Genomic DNA, 19,784 nt, shown 5'->3' with positions numbered 1-19,784 from the left:
GAGATCAACCCTGGGATTTCTTTGGAAGGAATGATGCTAAAGCTGAAACTCCAGTACTTTGGCCACCTCATGTGAAGAGTTAACTCATTGGAAAAAACTCTGATGCTGGGAGGGACTGGGGGCAGAAGGAGAAGGGGACGACCCAGGATGAGGTGGCTGGACGGCATCACTGACTCAATAGATGCGACTCTAAGTGAACTCTGGGAGTTGGTGATGGATAGGGAGGCCTGGCGTGCTGCGATTCATGGGGTCGCAAAGAGTTGGACATGACTGAGCGACTGAACTGAACTGAACTGAAGGGTTGCCTGAGATTTGCAGCTGGCATCGTAAGTGCTGAAGTGGGGCTCTTTTATGGGACTGAGTCCTTTAACTTGTGGGATTTGCGCTAACTCCTGCAGGTGGATAGTGTCAGAACAATTCTTGGACACTCAGTTTGTATCAGAGAATTGAGTTGGTCTTAGGGGAACACCCTTCACTCGTATTTATTGAAGGTGCTGTAAGATGTCAGCAAAACCAAACAAAAATGTCTGCAATAAAAGGTAGATTGACATAATATAAAATTAAAAATTCCAAGCCTGACTGTGAGTTTTGTGATTTTTGTACAAAAAGCAATTGGTTTGGAAAAGTCTTCAGCTCTGTTTGTGAAAACCTATGTATCTTGTAGAATGTTCAAATGATTGTTTCCCTCAGTTTCTTTGGTTCAAGAAGTAGTAAGTTCAAAATCAGTACTTGAATTCCACATGCATGCCAGCATCCAGTGATCTAGAGTCTATGGCATTTTTTTTTGAATGTGGAAATGCTTTGTTTCTTTGATAATAGTTTAATTGAGATATACTTTATATACCATGCATTTGAAATGTGAAGTGTATACTTCAGTGGTTTTTTAGTGTAGTCACAGAGTTGTATAACCATTATTACAATCTTAGAACATTTTTATCACCTGAAAAAGAAACCCCATAAGCCCATGGCATTTAACCACTGCTCCCTCAAGTTCCCATTTCTGACCCCCCGCCCCTCCCCAGGCATGTCCCAGCCCTAGGCAACCACTAATCATAGTTCTATCTCCGGATTTGCCTACTCTGGACATTTCAAATAAATGGAATTATACAATATGTAATCCTTTCTGGTTGGCTTCTTTCACTTAGCATAGGGTTTTCAGAGGTCACCTATGTTGTGGCATGTATCAGTATTTTATTCCTTGTTATTGCCAGATAACAATCAATTGTATGGATGTGCCACATTTTATTTATCCATTTGTCAGTTGATGGACATCTGGCTTATTTCCACTTTTTGGCTGTTATGGATAATACTACTGTGAACATTTGTGCACAGATCTTTGAATATGTGTTTTCATTTCTTTTGAATATATACCAGGAGTGGAATTCCTGGGTCATATGGTAACTTTGTGTTTAATCTTTTGAGAAGCTGACAGACTGTTTTCCAAAGTGACTGCCCTATTTTACTTTCCTACCAGCAGTGGTCAGGAATTTTGAATTTTCCACATCCTTGGCAATATTTCTTTTTGATTACAGCCATCCTAGTGGGTGTGAAATGTCTCATTATTCAGATTTTGATTTACCTTTCCCTAATGGCTGTTGATATTGAGCATTTTTTTGTGTGTAATTATTGATCATTTATGTTTTTTAAAAAAGAAATCTCCATGGTACGTATATCATCAAACTTTCATTTGTCTAATTTTCAGCTTTTTCTTTATGGTGTAAAGTAACAGCACACAGAAAAGAATAGAGCTAAATGTCAATATTTGGCCATCTCACGTGATAGATAATACTGTGGTACAGAGTATGAGTCACTTGTCAGCTGACTGCTCTTTTCTTTAGTATTGTGATATTGCCTCCAAAACTAATGAAACAACCTAGTAGAAGTGAAAAGATCTATTACCTGGCTCCACTACTTAGTTCAGTTCAGTTCAGTCGCTCAGTTGTGTCCGACTCTTTGTGACCCCATGAATCGCAGCACACCAGGCCTCCCTATCCATCACCAACTCCCAGAGTTCACTCAGACTCACATCCATTGAGTCGATGATGCCATCCAGCCATCTCATCCTCTGTCGTCCCCTTCTCCTCCTGCCTCCAATCCCTCCCAGCATCAGAGTCTTTTCCAGTGAGTCAACTCTTCGCATGAGGTGGCCAAAGTACTGGAGTTTCAGCTTTAGCATCATTCCTTCCAAAGAACACCCAGGACTGATCTCCTTCAGAATGGACTGGTTGGATCTCCTTGCAGTTCAAGGGACTCTCAAAAGTCTTCTCCAACACCACAGTTCAGAAGCATCAATTCTGCAGTGTTCAGCTTTCTTCACAGTCCAACTCTTACATCCATACATGACTACTGGAAAAACCATAGCCTTGACTAGACGGACCTTTCTTGGCCAAGTAATGTCTGTGCTTTTGAATATGCTATCTAGGTTGGTCATAACTTTCCTTCCAAGGAGTAAGTGTCTTTTAATTTTCTGGATGCAATCACCATCTGCAGTGATTTTGGAGCCCCCAAAAATAAAGTCTGACACTGTTTCCACTGTTTCCCCATCTATTTCCCAGTACTATGACTTAATCAAATACCTTACCCTCTCTAGATACAGATTTTTCTCATCTGTAAAATAAGGGAATTGAAAATTGAATAAGCTGATAGGATATTCTTTAAGGTTCTTTCCAGCTTTACAGTGTGGTTATATGATACAGTAATACCAGTGATATTTTTGTTATTGCCTTCTTCTTCCTGTCCCTAACAATGAAGAATTATTCCTTGTTGAAAAATCTTAGACCTCAAATACCTTTTCTTCAAAAGGATTAGAGTTAGGTTCATTCGGCAAGTAAAAACCTGGGCACATATTCAGTAAAAGCTTACTGTGGACTAGCCAAGGCCATCTATGTGAATTTGCCTCATGTGTTAGAGGAACATGACATACGTGTCACCAGTGAGGTGGAACTAAAGGATGAAATAGTTTACACACTTGCTGTGGGTGTGGCTAGAGGTAAAGAGCCTGGGAGGAAAGACTGCATCCTCAGAAGAATTCAGAGACCATTAGAGGAGAAACAGGCTCTCAGAGGGAAGTCGTGTTCAAAGGTGAAATCAAAACCTAAACTACAACAGATAAGAAAAATAAGACATAAGAAAAGTAACATCTTGGAAGGCATAGACGTTGTGAGGTAAGTGCACTTTGTTTTGTTTATTTTTCTTTTGGATTGATTTTTAAGTTTTCAAGGTACTGAAAGTTTATCATTGGTCTCAAAAAAAAAACAAAAAACCAGCCCAACTGAAATAAGTCCCATAGGTTCAGATATTATAGGTGAAGACAAGGAAGTTTGACACCTGTAAGCCAAGGCAGATTCAGAAGAAGAGTGGGGAAAGGTTATTGAGGTTAAGGTCCATTTGCCAGAGTTTGGTAACTTTGATTCCTACCAGTTAGCAAAACTACTTAATGTTTTGTTTTTGTATTTGACTGGGCTTCCCCAGTGGTTCAATAGTGAAAGAATCCACCTGCAGTGCAGGAGATGCGAGTTCAATCCCTGGGTCAGGAAGATCCCCTGCAGAAGGAAATGGCAACCCACTCCAGTATTCTTGCCTGGGAAATCCCATGGACACAGGAACAACAACGAACAACGAGATATTACTGAATCAGACATTGTAAATAAAAAACAAATCACCTGTGAAAAGCAAAAAAAGTTCTTAAAAAGCAAACCCAAGTAACTAGTCAATTCAGATTGGGAAAGAAAAAAGCTTAAAATTTTAATTCTAGCCCTTTTCCCTTTTGCTCATCATCCTCAATAAATAGGGAGGTTTTGTCTTCAGTGTTTTCTTGGAGTTCTTTAAGAAAAATATAGTCCTTCAGATTATTTGGTATAAACACAGAGCTTGAAATACATAAGGAATTTTTTTACTCCTGATGGTCTGTTTTTAATCATTTTAAGATAAGTCATGATGACAGTGTATGAGCTATTGATGTATTTGATTGCCTTAGGAGGTGAGCAAGAAATACACTCCCCAAGTTAATAAAAGAGGCAGTATATTGGTCTCAAGAATGGTAGGTCCTCAAGTTTTGTTGTGGCATCAAGTTTAAGGCATAGTCAGTCACAACTACATTCTGTTTAGTATGAGTATTGGACCGGTCATGTCCGGCTTCTTGAGCAGTTTCATCATCCTGGAATCCCATGATGTGGCAGGATCACCAAAGAGCAAAACGTTAGAGTATGCCCAGATTACTTTGACAAATAGGTTTCCTGGACTGAGCATGTGTCTACATTGCACAAAAGCAGACTACCTGAGCAGATTTACGTTCACAGTAACCTAAGTGGGCCTGCTGCCAGCATAATGAGCAAAAGAAACATTATGCAGATTTGCCCAAGAATAGCTGCAGGGGATATGACATAGTTATGGAATGCTGGGTAGCAGCAGAAGTAGACTTGTAGCTATAAGCTAGAAGAGAGTTCATTTTGTGACAAGATATTATTTGGTAGATATTAGGTAGATAGTAGATACCCTAATTTACTACTATTTGGTAGATATTAGGGTATCTATTATTTGGCAGATATTAGGGCTACCAAATATTTTTCTATAAGAGCATTTGCTCCCTAGACTCAAGCTGAACAACAGTTTAATGGGTGAGAGTATAGATAGTTTGTATGTGCAGCTTATTGAACAGGTATGGACCAGAATTTGCTCTTGTAACTTAATTTAGCATGCTTTAAAAAAAAAAAAAAACCCTAAAATATAATTAAGCACAGAGCAGGTTTATTTTTGGCTATGTAGAGGAATAACAGGTTCCATGTATAACCCTTCACCATAAGAAAACACATTTCTTAAGAAAAGATGCAGGGAAATTTGGAAAAGCAGGCAGTAACTCTTCAAATAAAGCTTACAAATAGGATCTAAAAGCTGCTGAAGTCAGTAAATAAGGTGCCTTCAATGGCTGTTGGTGAAACTTATACAACCCCAACTCGCTCTGGGTACTGGTATCATTTCTCCATGTTCATGAGCACCCAGTGAATCTATTTTTAAAGTATAAATCTGGAAATAAGCATGATCAATTGGAAATGTGATTGAATGCTCACCTGTGCTTATGCCTGGGATAATGTAGTTTTTTGTAACAAAACCAAAAAAATCTGCTTCGTTGGATAGTTCTAAAAGAGCCATCTTTCTTTGCATATGAATGGTATTGATTCTTCTGTTTTTTTAAGTAAGAGTGTTTCTTAACAGATTAAGTATTATACTAAATCTGTCAAAATAGGCTATTACTTTATTATGAAAAGATAGTTCAGAATTTTATATTTCCAATATTTTTAGAGAACCTTTAGGTAGTCAATTCAGTCAGCCTTTTAAGAAATAGAATACTCTCTTTTGAAGTACCATATTCCATAACTTGAAATTCAGTCTGTTAAAAATTGTTGAGTGCTTTCCTCTTACTTCCGTTTCTTCTCTTTTGGGATACAGACTTCCTTAGGGAGGAAAGGGGAGAAGTGAATTCTCAACTCAGCCAATAGAATCTAGAATTACATAGTGTTTACCTGTTTTCCCTAGCACAGGCCCACCCACACACATTATGAGGTGCTTAAGTGAAAGCACACTGAACAGACCGCTTTCATGTGTGTGATTCCAAGTGTAACTGGAAGATTCGTTAGTACTATCTAGATTTTATCATCTGGTGAGAAGGTTGTTTAGCTAGCTTGTAGTGGTAGCAGAGGAATAAAGAGGTAGATGTTCTATGGCTTAATTTTAAGTGTCACATTGTCGGTGCTTCAGGTTAAAGGTAGGGTTGCAGAAGGAATGATTGGAATCATCAGATGGTTTATACTTAATTTTTTCACATTTGATTTTAGAAATATGTATAAATTATCTTTTCTTCCCTCTTGGGAAAAAGGTTGAATAAATCTCAGGCTCCAAGGATTTTGTGTTTTTAGGGAGGTTTATGCTATTAATTTTAACCTCTCATTACTCTTAGAGAAATAACTACAGGGATTTACTGCCTGTTGACTGTTGGTCAGCAGAAAACTAAAAATTCTTCATTTGCAGTGTTTTTCCGATCCAGGCTACAGTAATTAGTTTTTTTTCTTTCAAGCTACAGTATTTAGTTTTTAACATACTTTGGAATTCAGTGTTATTCATTGTTTTCTTTTGAACTATTAAATTTGAGAATTACATTGCTCTATGAAGGAAATCGTTTGGTAGCCAGAATGATGGCACTGTCATTGTACTTTGGTTAGCTGTTTATAGCTTATTCAGAATTTAGCTTTTTGTCTGTAAGTCTCCCAAGGTCCCCTCAAAGAGATTAGGCCTTTGAGATTACTACAGTTTACTATTTAAACATTTTTACAAGGTAGGGAAAATTTATAGAATTTTTTAAAAATATTGAGAGTTTTACTTTATAAGAATTTTAGATGATGTTTCTACCTGAATGCTTTGTGATTGTTCTATAATGTGGTAGGAAGAGATTTAATAATTCTAGGTCTGCTGACTGATTAAGAGGGGGTGAGGCTCCTGCTAAAAAATGAACAGTTTTATGTTCCCAGCAGTGTTCTTTTCTGAAGCATTTTATTTTCTTTTAAAGAAAAGGTATAACTAAGGTTTTCTTTTTTAAATTTTGTTTAAAACTGAATGTTTGCTAGAATACCAACATGCTGCCCAGTAATGTGTGTCCATTTTTTATCAGATTTTCTAATCTGTGAGAGGGGAGTATACACTCTCTTGGGTATGTATACAGCAGAAGACAAGGAAAAAGTTGCAGATTAGGAAGAAGAATTGATCTTAATAAGTTACCTACTTGGGTAATCAGAGTGGAAAGAGGAAATTTGTAGAAATATCCGGGCTACATGTATGTATTATTTTCCTAATGAAAAGAATTAGATAGGAACACCATACTGGGTGATTTAAAATATTCACTCTGCTAAAAAATAGATGTTCTTAGCCTCCCACCCACAGTGTCTCTAAATTACTGCTATAAAAATTTATGGGGAAAACATGGTTTGGTCAAAGAAAGATCAGATGCTATTACTTTTGAGAACTTTTCATGAACCACAGAGAAATCATGAGATGACACTTTTGTTCATTAGTGAGATTATAATAGTCATCATCTTTTAATAATGACTTCTCTCTGTGGGTAGCTGACTTTACTGTTAGAAGAAATATTGGAGATTTAGTTGTTATTTGAATTTTCAACCACATTTTCTTTTCCCATTCCTTTTTAGTAAAGCTTATAATGAAATTGTGGAACTATGAAAGAGTTAAAGTTAACTCCCTGTGAGAGCAGGAAATTGCTGTTCCTTCGCTAGGCTGTGTCCTACTCTGCGGCCCCATGGGCTGCAACACTTCAGGCTTCCCTGTCCTTCACCATCTCCCGGAGTTTGCTCAAACTCTTACGTCCATTGAGTTAGTGATGCCATCCCACCATTTTATCCTCTGACACGCCCTTCTTCTGCCCTCAATCTTTCCCAGCATCAGAGTATTTCCCAGTGTGTCAGCTCTTTACAACAGGTGGCCAAAGCATTGGAGCTTCAGCTTCAGCATCAGTCCTCCAGTGAATATTCAGGGTTGATTTTCCTTTAGGATTGACTGGTTTGGTCTCCTTGTTGTCCAAAGGATTCTCAAAAGTCTCAAAAGCACCATAATTTGAAAGCATCAAAAGCAGGAAGTAAATACACTAAATCTAATTTGATTTAGATGTAGTTTTTTCCACTACTGCGAATCAAAACATTTATATAGCATTCAACCTTAAAACTAATTGCTGTGATCTTTGAGGTTTTTGATTTCAGGGCCTGTTATGTGTTATGAGCAGTAGAAAACTAGAACTTTATACATGGTATCAGAGTTATTGACAAAGAGCAGACAATAAACATTTGTTTAGATACTGAGAAATAAAGATGCATCTCTGAGAAAACAAATACTAAGTGATAAGGCAGCATTACCATAAATTATTATCAAGGCCAACTTTATATTATTAGATATATTATTTAGATTACCAAGTATTATCTAGCCTAACTGAATACATTTTACAAATACTTGATTTTTTTTTTTAACATTACATTAAGACCTTGAAAATTGCTGGTTTAACTCTCACAGTTTGAGTAATTTTAAGAGACTCAAAATTCTGTGGCTTGAGTGAATCAACGAGGTGGCCCAACAGAACAAATCCCAATGCGGCTTTGTTTCTCATTCAGATCCGGTGACAAATCCTATGAGGTGAGGAAAACGTCCCCATTGAGGGGAATTGTGTGTTATAGGACTGGTTTGTAGTTTTGAGAATTCATGAACGACCCTGGGTCCAGCCCTCATGACTGTCAAGGGCCAGAGTTCTTAGGGGTGGCCTTAGAGAACGCTGTCATAGCTTAGTCCTTTGCGAGTGCTTCTTCTTGTTTGAAGAGAATAGTATCCACAATGAAATAATTAATGAATAATTCAGGAAAGTATTTGACTTTCTGGCTTTTCAGGATTTTATTCTAAATGAAATGTGTCAAAAATCATCCAGGGCTGCTGCTTCCTAACTCTTCTTTCTCCCATCCTTCTTTCTGTTCCCTTTTATAAACTCTTGAGAACTCAAATAAACTAAAATCCTGTTAAAGGTCAGTGTATAGTATAGCATTAAATCAAAAGCTATGATATAATTCCATATACAAAGTATTTTCTAATAAAACCTTCTAGAGCATTCAGTAGTAAAGTTGCTCTTATGTCATAACTTTGAGAGAAAAAAAATCATGAAACATGATTCTGCCAAATTTAGATCAGTATGTGGATACATCACTAAGTTTCAGTTTTATCACTCAGTCCAATGAATGGCAACACTTGGTAGTAACAGCTTTGCTCACTACAGAGGCTGTGAATGGGACAGCTTCACATCAGAGACAGGATAGGAGACCAGACGCTGTGACCTGACAGGCCCAGCCTAAGTGAAACTCGTACACATTTCGGTTGTGAGAGGGCTGGAAGGAAGCAAACTTTAAATCTTGAGTTCATTTCTATGCTAAATTTTTTACTTTAAAATTTTTATTAAATTTCATTTTCCGTTTTTATTGTCTTCTCTTTTTTTACTTTTTATTTTGAAATAATTCTAGCCTTAGAGAAAAATCGGAAAAATAATTCAGTGAGTTTACATGTACCCTTTATTTCCTCTGATGTTAGCGATCTGTATAACCAGAGTATATTTATCAAGACCAGGAAACTGACATTGGTATACTACTATTCACTAAACTGTAGGCCATGTTCAAATTTCCATTTCCCACTGTCCTTTTTCCGCTCCAGGATCCAATTCCTGATCCTGTGCAGTTGCTTCATCTCCTTCATCTCCAGCCTGGGAGTTTCTCGGTCTTTCCTTGTCTTTCATGATCTTTGTACTTTGAGTGCTGAGAGTTGTTCTGTAGGCTGTCAGTTTGGGTTGGTCTGATATGTTCTCCTGATTAGATCGAGGTTACACGTTTTCTGGCAACATAGCACAAAAGTGATGTGGCTTTCATACATCGTAATCAGGGAAAACACGATACCGAAACATTTTATTGCAGATGTTAACCTTGATCAGTTAGTTAAGATGGTGTCTGCCAGGTTTCGCCCTCTGTAAGTTACTGTTTTTCACTTCATAATCAATAAGTATCTTGGAGGAGATACTTGAGACTGTTATTGCATGATACTTGAGACTTTTTATGCATGTAATTTGGTCAGTGTTTTAATAAAAATAAGGACTAGAGAAAACCCTGATTATTCTGTTTCTGGGAGTAATCTAACTGTCCAAAATAATCATTTCACAATACTTTTTGTGGAACATGGACTCCATATTCCATTTTTTAATTTCATAGGGTGGTATAGATTTAAAGTGATTGAGAAAAATCCACTTATTCATTTTTTTCAAGTTTAAATTTTATCCAAGGGACTTTTGAACTCAGCTTTAAAATAATTGAGTTACTAGAAACTTCAGATGGTTAGTCAATATTATAGAATTTTGTCCTGTATTAGAGCAATAGCATTTATATAAACTCTCACTATTAAATACGTTATAGTAGGAAGAGTTGGAGGGTTTTCTTGCTTGTTGTTTAGTTTTCCAGTGCAGTTCTCTCCTCCCCACCCCCCATTTACTTTTCATTTTAAACTCAGTTGTTTCAGCTGATCCAGAGTACTGGTTTGAGTTTGAATTGTAACCTTGGTTTTCTTATCTGTTGAACCTCACAAGGTTGTTCTGGGATTAAATCAGTTGTTTTATGTAAAGTATTTAGAACAGTGCTTGGCACAGAACCCAGAAAGTGTTGGACACTAAGAAAAAAGGGTAGCAGAGGCATGGGTTGCCTGCTGACTTGAAGAAACTATAGCGTTTACAATGAGTATAATTCTGTCAGATGTTTTTCGTTCTGAATAGCTATCTAATCCCGCTGAATCTGCTGCTTTCTGCAAAATTTTCTTCAAGACTTTAGTGGTGAAATCTAGGGGAATTTCTGGTCTTGCTTTCCTGAGAAGCATATTATCATTTTAGGCACTTTGGTAAACTAAAAGAGTTGAATACAGGCCAAGCATGGGCAGACACAATTAAAAAAAAAAAAAGAAGAATCCTTAGTTGTGTCCTTTAAAATACATTTTCTAGACATGGGGAGTTAAGTGATCATTTTGGGGTAGGGTGGCCAGGTTGTATTTAAACCCCCAGCTCCTCAGGAATACTGCCCTGCAGTTTTTTCTTGGCTGTTAACTTTTCTGGGATTGCATGAAACCTGTCCCTACGCTGTCTGGGCTGTCTTCTCATATATGTGTTTTTCTTCCTCATGGTGCCAGGAATTTGTCTTAGTGTAATACTGTGCTTTTCCCCTTGGATTCCTTTCTCCCCTCCTCATTTTTAAAGAAAAGCATACAAAGTCCACTTTATTTACTGATGTTTTTATTGTTGGTCACTACCAGGCAACAGGGTTGACAAATACAGTGAGCTTTGAGGAAGTGACAAAATTTCAAATAATGTCCAATAGCCCTAGTCATAATTGCATAGTTGCTGTTTGTCTCTGCTGGAGTGTAACTTGTCTAGAGTTTATTTTACTTTACAGTCTCTTTTCCTAAATGGCCCCCTAATGGCCTCTTACTCTTATTAATATTTAGGAATCAACCCTACCCAACCTTGTTTGGGGTGTGATAAGTTATTTATCAAAAAACCTCAACTACTGCTTAACTTCTAGGAGCATCAGTCTTCTCATTTATCAAATGGAGATAAGTAACTATACTTGATACAGTTGTGATAGAAATTAATTAGTTAATGTGTATTTGTTTAATATATAGGTTTCAGTTTTAGCTCTGTCGCATAGTACCTGTTTGGCCTTGAACCAGTCACTGGCCTTTCTGACTGACAACTTCTGTTCCCTGTCTGGACAATGGAGTTAATAAGACATCCCTAACTAATTCACAGGGCTGTTGTGAGGGTCAAATAACCTAATCCTGTGAGAAAGCACTTTGCTGATTAACTTTCTGTACAAGTGCAAGATAGACCTTAATCTAAGTTTGATTCCAATTGATATTGATAAGCCTTTTGATTTAAATGCATTCCCCTATGCTTTTCAAAGCCTGCTTTTAGTTTCTCTGAGTTTGGGTTCCCTAGGTCAAGAAGATATTTCCTCATCTGGCCTCCATAGATTAGCCTTTCTCTAAATGTCAGGCTGAGCTTCCCTGGTGGTTTAGTGGTAAAGAATCCATCTGCCAGTGGAGGAGGTATGGGTTTGATCCTTGGGTTGAGAAGATCCCCTGGAGAAGGAAATGGCAACCCACTCCAGTATTCTTACCTGGAGAATCCCATGGACAGAGGAGCCTGACAGGCTGCGGTCCATGGGACTGCAAAGAGTCAGACACAACTGAGTGACTACGCAACAACAAAATGTCAGGCTACCAAGCACTGGCCTTATAGCTACTGCTTTGGCTACCCCAACTCCAGTTTCTTTCCTTCAAGAAAGAAGGAAGGTTGAGAGAGGTTGCTAAAATATTAAAATATTTTAATGCACAGAAATATTAATAATCACCATCAAGATGATAGTTCTCCCATTCTCATTCCAGCCACTCTTATCAAGTCTAATGAAATACTGAAACTGCAGCTTCAAAGCCATTGCTCTCCCTATCACAAGGCTTAGTAATAACTCTTTAAGACCAGTGGTTAAGACTCACACTCCCAATGAGGAGACATGGGTTTGATCCCTGGTCAAGGGACTAAGATCCTGCATGCTGTGAGGTGTGGCCAAATAAAATAAAAAATTTTTAAGACATCAGTATGATTATGGTAGTAAGCAAATGTTTATTAAATACCTTGCTGTGTACTAAGTACTATGACAAAAATAGGGGAAATTCCTAAAAAAATTGTTATCTCCAGTTTGTTCTCAGTGGTTCTGAGGGTGAAGGGTGGGAAGGAAGTTGGAGGATGGAGTGTGGGAAGGTGAGACATTTCTCAGGGGTGCTGCTGAACCTCTGACAATGTGCAGGTCATCTCCCCCCTCCACTCCCCATGTCAGAATGTCAGTAGTGCCCGGGTTGAGAAACCCGAGTTTAGGGGAACAGTCACTATCTGTGGGAGAGATGTTAATTGCTTTCCCATCAGGATGAAAATATGTTATCACTGTATCTGAAAGACTATCAGCATGTCACTTGGCCATCCTGAAAAGCAGGGCTGGGAGTTTGTCCAGAAGTGCCCTGTGTCTTGAGAAGGGGAACATGGCCTTCACTTCTTTCAGTGGTCTACTGAGAAGCCAAAAGACACCAACAGAAAAGCAGTAACCTCATACTCCTACAGCTGACACCATTATTTTGCCTGTCTCTTTTCTCCATTTATGGAAAAATGCTGCTTATTAATCCTGCTGATGGTGAAAGAAGGAAGATGATGATTAACTTTTCACTCTTAGCAAGAAACTGCTCTAAGTTTACCACCCTCCAATCATCAGCTAATTTGTTTTCATGAAATGGCTCCACCACCACAAGCATAAGAAAAGAGTTCCTTTTGTTTGAATCATCCTTTTGAAATTAACCACAGGGGAATGCTGGTATAGATGGAATTCTGTTTCATCAGAGATAACATATGCAATCCACATTATATTTTTTACCATAAAAAAATTATAACATTTTAATGTTTTAAAACATTTTCCTCCCCCGCCCCCAGCATCCCTTATACCTACTCTCTTGCCCACCAAAATAGGAGTGTTCAAAAGATTATGTAAACACATTCCTAAGGTCTGTTTTGTCCCTTGCTTAGTGTTTGTTTTGCTTCTTTTTATTTTTCAGGACAGGAATTTTGTACTTGTGTTTAGTAGGTAGAAAGCAAAAAGGCTGTGTGCAGTGTGAAAAAGAAAAATGTTATGTTAAAGGAGCAATGTGGACCAAGATTGGTTCCCCAGTTTTCCTTCTTAAGGTAAAACTGACAATTACATATTAGAAAGTCTTTTCCTTTGCAAACACTTGATAAGAAAACAGTTGTATTTCACTGGCCTTTAAACAACAAATGCTTAGAATGTTGTATCAGTCAAATTAATGAGACTCTAAGAAACGTATTTTATGGCGAATTATTCATGTTTTCCTGCCCCCCCCCCCCACAAATAGCGTTCCAGAATGTATTTCTTTTAAAATTTGTTCAACTTGGGAAGGTCCCTGCTGATGAGAATAGCATGCTTAATTTTCACAGATCAAGCGGACTTCAAAGTAATAGATATTATAGGAAACAGCTTTATTGTGTTAGCAAGATTTTCTCTATCATTTTTTCCAGTCTCATATAGACTTAATGGTGCTATTTCTTATTCTTTTTGCTAGGTCACTTTGGGATGGGACTGAATATATGGGGTCAGACCAGCTAACTTAACTGAATACCACCAGGTGTTGTCTGATTGAAGTATTAGAATACACTTATGTACATATGCATTTCATGTTCTCAGGAGTATGTCTTCAGAAATTGATCTCGAAGAATTCTGTATATTATTCAGATTTTTAAAACACAGGTTATCTACAGAGAGTGAATGCAAGAGTTACTACCTAGCTGCTGGGCTTTGTTTAAGATCGTAAATAACCATTACTACTAAAGTACCTTATTTGAGATTTTAGATTATTAGATACAGAAATAGAAACCAAGTTTCAGTGTGTTCCTATGATTGAAAGTTTGATATCTGATAAATATCTCAAATTAGACCTTTTAAGAGATCTAACCAACGTAAGAATAACTGGGAACATGTTGTTTTCCTTGGCTAATTTGGCCAGAGGCTCTAGAAAATACAGAATGGTGAGTATATGCCAGCCCTACTCTTATTCCTTGTCAAAGCTAGAATTAGTTCTTGTTTTGCTATAGGGCAATAGGACTAAATCTATAGTGCTGTATGCAAATTACTTGTAAATTCTTATGTTAGGACCAGATGGTCTCTCGTATATTTTCACCTCCAACGTTCTCTTCATTTTACTTTAGTCCCGTCATTTTTAGAGATGAGGAAGCAGATTGGTTTATTCAAAGAGAACTAGAACTATCACATAGGTTAATACTTGCTAGCCATGCTAAAAACTAGTGTCAGCCAAATATGGGCATTTATGTATCATTTTCAGATTTTTGCCATATCTGTGTGCTTACTAATCTTATTTAATACTATTGAAATTGACTTCTTTAAATAAGTTCTTTTTAAGGAAATGTTTTGCTGCTATAAATGAAAAATCCTCACTTCCTAAAAATAGAAAGTAACTCTAAAAAGGAATCTGAATCAGGACAGTGTTATTAAGAGTTAATTTAAATTTTAAATTTAATTAATTCATGTTATTGAAGTTTTAATTCTTACTGCTCTTGGTTAGAAGTGTGCCACAGTGGTGTTTGCATGTTTAGACGGCAGTGCGTTAATTGTCTAAGAAGAGCTCATGTAAAACCCCTGGTTAAATCTTCTGCTTCAGGTTTTTAAAGTGGAATGCCTCTTTAGGGGAGAAGTAAAAGGGATAGACATTGATATATGACATAGTGTAGATCAGATGATCTTGTTATATGCAACTATGGTTGTGAAACTATAGCACAATATCACAGTATTCTGGTTTTGTAGAATACTGACACTGATAAGGCTACAGACCATTTCCATCACCACTGTGGTGCCTTCCTGTTGCTTTTTTTGTAGTCACATTCACTTCCCCCTTGCTCCCACCCCTAGTTTAACCTTTGGCAGCCACTTATCTGATTACTGTTTCTGTAATTTTGTCATTTCAAGAGTGTTGTATAAAAGAAATCGTATATGTATCCTTTTGAGCTTAGATTTTTGTACTCAGCATAATTCTCTAAAGATGTGTCCATGATGATTCATGTACCAGTAGTTTATTCCTTTTGATTGCTGAGTACCATTCCATAGTATGGATGTACCACAGATTAATCATGCACTCAGGAAAGAACATCTGGATTAATTCAAGGTTTTGGCTGCTATGAATAAAGCTGCTGTAAACATTTATGTACAGGTTTGTGTGAACATAAGTCTTGATTTTACTACCATGTTCTTTGTTCTTTTCTGATGTTCCAAGCTATTTTTTTTTTTTTAATTTATTTTCTGTTTAGAGAATTCCTGCTAGCCATGCTATTAGAGTAGCTCTGCTGGTGCCACTCTCTTAATGTTTCCTCCTCTGAGAATGTCTTAGTTTTTTTTTTCCATTTTTGCTGGAATCTGGTTGATAGTTACTTTCTTTCAGCACCTGAAGAAAATAGGCCACTTGCTTCTGGCTTCTGTAGTTTCTGGTGAGAAATTCATTGTTTTCCCCCTATAGGTAAGGTTTAGTTCTTCTCTGACTGCTTTCAAGAAAATTTCTTTGCCTTTAAGTCAGAAGTTTAATTATCGTGTCTTGGCATAGATTTCTTTAGTTTTATCCTATGTGGAGTTTGTTCAGCTTCCTGAATCTGTGGTTTTGTTTCCTTTTCACATTTGTTGAATTTCAGTCATTGTTTGAGTACTTTCTCAGCTCCCTTCTTTCTCCTTTCATTCTGAACTCCAGTGATCCTAATGTTATTAATAGGGCCGTTTTGTAGCCCCACAGGTCCATGAGGCTCGTTCCTGTTTTTTTCCAGTCTAGTTTTCTGTCTGTTGTTCAGACTGGGTACTTTCTGTCTTCCAGCTCATTCCTTTCCTACATACCTTCCATTCTGGGTTGAGCCCATCTAGTGAACTTTACATAGCGTCTCTTTCTTTGTGGAGACTATTTTTTGTTTGTCTCTTTGCCCCAAACTTGTTTGTAATTGATTACTGAAATTTTTTATCATGACTGGTTTAAAATCTTTGTTAGATAATTCTCACATCTCTGTCATCTAAACTTCTGGCATCTGTTGATTATCTTTTTGCATTGTTTTAATTCTGTCTTGTACTTTACATAGTAAGTGGCTTTCTTTTGAAAGCTGGACATTTTCGCTGGACATTTTCGTTTTATGTTCGGACACTCTGACTATCATCCAGACCTTCTATTTTCACTGGCTTTTCCTCACATCGCTCTGTCAGGGGAGTACGGGGAGCCTTCTTACTATTACTAGGTGGACATGGAAGTCCAGGTTCCCTGCTCAGCCTCCATTGACCCCCGAGGGAAGAAGATCCTGCCGAATTGGGATGGAACCCCAGGCTCCCTGCGCTCTCCACTTATACCACTCGGGCAGAGGAGGAGCCATGTGCCAGCCAACAGGGTGGTCTTGCTGGCTCTCCACTTGGCCTGTTCTGACACTGCCTCTGGCAAGGGCAGGCCTAGGAGGAGGCCAGGCCGCCTCATTATGGCCTCCTGAGGTAGATGTCCAGGCTCACCACTCAGCTCTCGCTGAGTGCGATGGTGGGGTCACAGTGTTTTCTGTGGTGTTGGCTGCATTAGGGCAGTTATTGTCAAAAGTTTTCTGTCTTGCTAAGGCTGCGTTTTCTTGTTCTTTTGACCAGAGAGAGCAGCAGATGTTTGTTTTTCTCTCTGCCAGTTGGTATTTCCAGGTTGCTAGATTCTTAAGCTTCAGATCTGGGATATATTGATATTAGGCAAAAAGAAAACCCAAAGAACTTGCCACTAAGTCGTTCCATGGGCCCCAAAGCCCCTAGCTGTTCTGCCTTCTCTCTACTTTTCAGAGTCTTCTTTTGCTTTATATATAATGTTCAGGGTTTTGTGTTATAATTAGCAGAAATCATAGGGAAAATAATGTCTTCCTCATTGTCCTGGAACTGGAATTTACATTTTTAATGTAAAGTTAACATTCCTAAATTTACATTTTAATGTGTTTAAACAGTTATGTCAAATATACAACCATTATTGGGGGAAATGTCACACACTTTATATATTATGTGATAATTTTCATAATATTGTGCTCACAAGGACTTTCAGGAAAGAACATCTTTACTTAAATTGAAATTCATTGTTCAAATTATTAATGAAAACTTTTCCCCTCTAGGAAATAATGCAAAAGGTGTCCCAAGGCTCCTGACCAGTGAACAAAGATTTGAGAAAGACAGCCAAGCTCATGTTTTCTCCTGATCAAGAAAATCATCCATCCAAAGCACCAGTAAAATATGGTGAACTCATTGTCTTAGGGTAAGACTTCTCCATCTGATGAGCATAAAATGAATGATATATGGTAACTTGAACATCTTCATTAAATGCACTTTTTTTATATCCTGCCTATTTCCAAAGAGTATTTAAAGCTACAGAGTTATATTACCAAATCAAGAAATTCTTTTAATTCTCCATTTTTATGTCATCCTTTGTAAGTACTCAAATGCTCCATAAACTCTGCCTCACCCTCACCCCTAGAAAGGACAAACCTTCTTAAAGATGAAGTGAAAAATGTACTTGTCTAAAGTCACATAGCCAATCCATTTGTCTTCCCTATGCCTTCTTTTAGAAAATTTGCCTCCGCTGACTATACCCAAAATCTCCCCTCTGCTTAGGTCATTTCATTTAGGTTAGTGTTTATTTGCCCCTTTGCCCTCTGAGACAGATGCTGCTTTGTGCTTTTGGTCCTGTACTTAGAAGAAAGGAGTTGTATAGACATGACAATATGATGATTCTAAGGCCCAGGACATTGCTACTTGTTTGCTTCAAAAGTAATCTCATCCATTCAACTTATACAGTCTTATGATTGATGAATAAATGATTCCATTATTTCAGTTTATCCAGTCTAAACTTGCCACAGTGTTAAAATAGAGACACAATGTTAGTCTGTTTCTTAGAGATCTCAGAAACTAGACATTGTAAAATTTATTTTCTCCCTACTGTTTCTGTCCTACCTAAAAAGCAGTTCTAGACATTTACAACATATTTTAGAATCAGGTTGGTGCAAATTCTTCTTTAACTGAGACTGTGGCCATTGTTTCAGATAAGAAAGTAAGAAAAACTAGGGAAATAATATGGTGTTACTGAGCTTGACTGGAAGCCAGGAATCCTGAATTCCAGTACTTTTTCCAGCACTGCTAGCTGTGTGGCCTTAGGCAAGTCACTTAACCATTTGGGGCCTTAGTTTCCTCTTCTGTAAAATGACAGACAAGATCAACTAAGGTCCCTTGAGATTAAAGAAAATGTTGTTTTCTCAAAAACAGTTTAAAGATTGTAAACTTAATATAGGAACTACAATATTACAATTTAAAATCACATAGATTTTGATGTATTAATAACAGATTTTTAACCACTAAAAGCTATTCAAAGTTAAATTCTTCAGCAGGAAATTTGAGTCATTTGAAGACTTAGAATTTGAAATTTAGTATATGGTTTAAACTGGCTCTTTTAGCCCAGCAGTTTCTCAGTTAATCCTATAAAATGGTTGTCTCTGTACCTGGCACTTGATGTCTTAAAATGCAAACAATGCTGCTTCTCAACATTTTAGAAGGAAAAGTCAAGCTGGATAAGGTGGTCAGTTTTGTGCTGGTGCTATTTAGAAACGAGCTCTGAGCTACAGGAACACAGTGTAGGAATAGAGAGCATATGTCCAAAAGAGGAAGGAGGTGAGCTCTGGTAGACAGTAGTGAGGGGCAGTGAGAAGCCCTCAGTTTGTGAGATTGGGGCAGCACAGTCCCATGCAGCAAAATCCAATATGTTTTAGCTGAGCGGCACTACTCTGAACCTTTAGCAAGGTTAGCAGGGGCTTTTGCCAGAAGAATCAGTGTGTTTTACATTTTATAAAGGTTGTTCAGTGTAATTTCTATATCTGACAACCTTTGAGTAAACTCCCTTCCCTTCCTTGTCAGCCACTAGTGTAGGCCATTTTATAAGCACAGTCTCCTCCACCTTCAAAACTGTACCCATTCCTTGCCTCAGTTTCCCCCCAGATGAACCAGCTATAAACAAGAAGCCATCAAACCAAAGGCTTTTGTCGAGCAATAAGGGGACAGAGTGTGAGGAGAGAGGAGTGTTCAGCTACTGTTTATGCTTCAGCGAAGCAGTAAAGAATGAAAGAAAGCACAGCAAGCACCTAGACTCCGGTTCCAGCTTTGCCAGTCTCACTTGTGTGACCTTCAGAAAATAATGGAAGGACTCAATTCCTCTGAAGAATAACTTAATTCTTAACCTGTAACAATGGCAAGTGATACCAGTCTTGCAGTTTTTATGAGAGAATGGATAAAATAAAGTGATTTGTGAAATAGAACCCACTAGTGCCTAGTACTGGAGAAGGCAATGGCACCCCACTCCAGTACTCTTGCCTGGAAAATCCCATGGACGGAGGAGCCTGGGGGGCAGCAGTCCATGGGGTCACTAGGAGACAGACACGACTGAGCGACTTCACTTTTCACTTTCATGCATTGGAGAAGGAGGTGGCAACCCACTCCAGTGTTCTTGCCTGGAGAATCCCAGGGACAGGGGAGCCTGGTGGGCTGCCGTCTATGGGGTCGCACAGA

At 37.9% G+C, this 19,784-nt stretch overlaps 1 protein-coding gene across 2 annotated transcripts in view; it reads left to right on the top strand.

Moving 5' to 3' along the window:
- PELI1 (pellino E3 ubiquitin protein ligase 1) overlaps nucleotides 1-19,784 on the top strand; it is a 57,863-nt gene that overhangs the window by 24,198 nt on the left and 13,881 nt on the right. Inside the window, exons 1-2 of one of the 2 annotated variants that reach the window (XM_040224039.1) lie at nucleotides 2,736-3,164; nucleotides 17,348-17,487. In XM_040224039.1, the coding sequence (XP_040079973.1) occupies nucleotides 17,417-17,487 (71 nt within the window). In that variant the 5' untranslated portion in view covers nucleotides 2,736-3,164; nucleotides 17,348-17,416. Of the gene's footprint in view, nucleotides 1-2,735; nucleotides 3,165-17,347; nucleotides 17,488-19,784 lie in introns of those variants that run through there. The other variant, XM_040224038.1, reaches the window with a different exon arrangement.

The sequence above is a fragment of the Oryx dammah genome, unplaced genomic scaffold, assembly GCF_014754425.2.
Source record: "Oryx dammah isolate SB20612 unplaced genomic scaffold, SCBI_Odam_1.1 HiC_scaffold_25, whole genome shotgun sequence".
NCBI classification, from domain to species: Eukaryota; Metazoa; Chordata; class Mammalia; order Artiodactyla; family Bovidae; genus Oryx; species Oryx dammah.
Note: the sequence above shows the minus strand (reverse complement) of the source record. Positions and strands in the feature narration are given on the sequence as shown.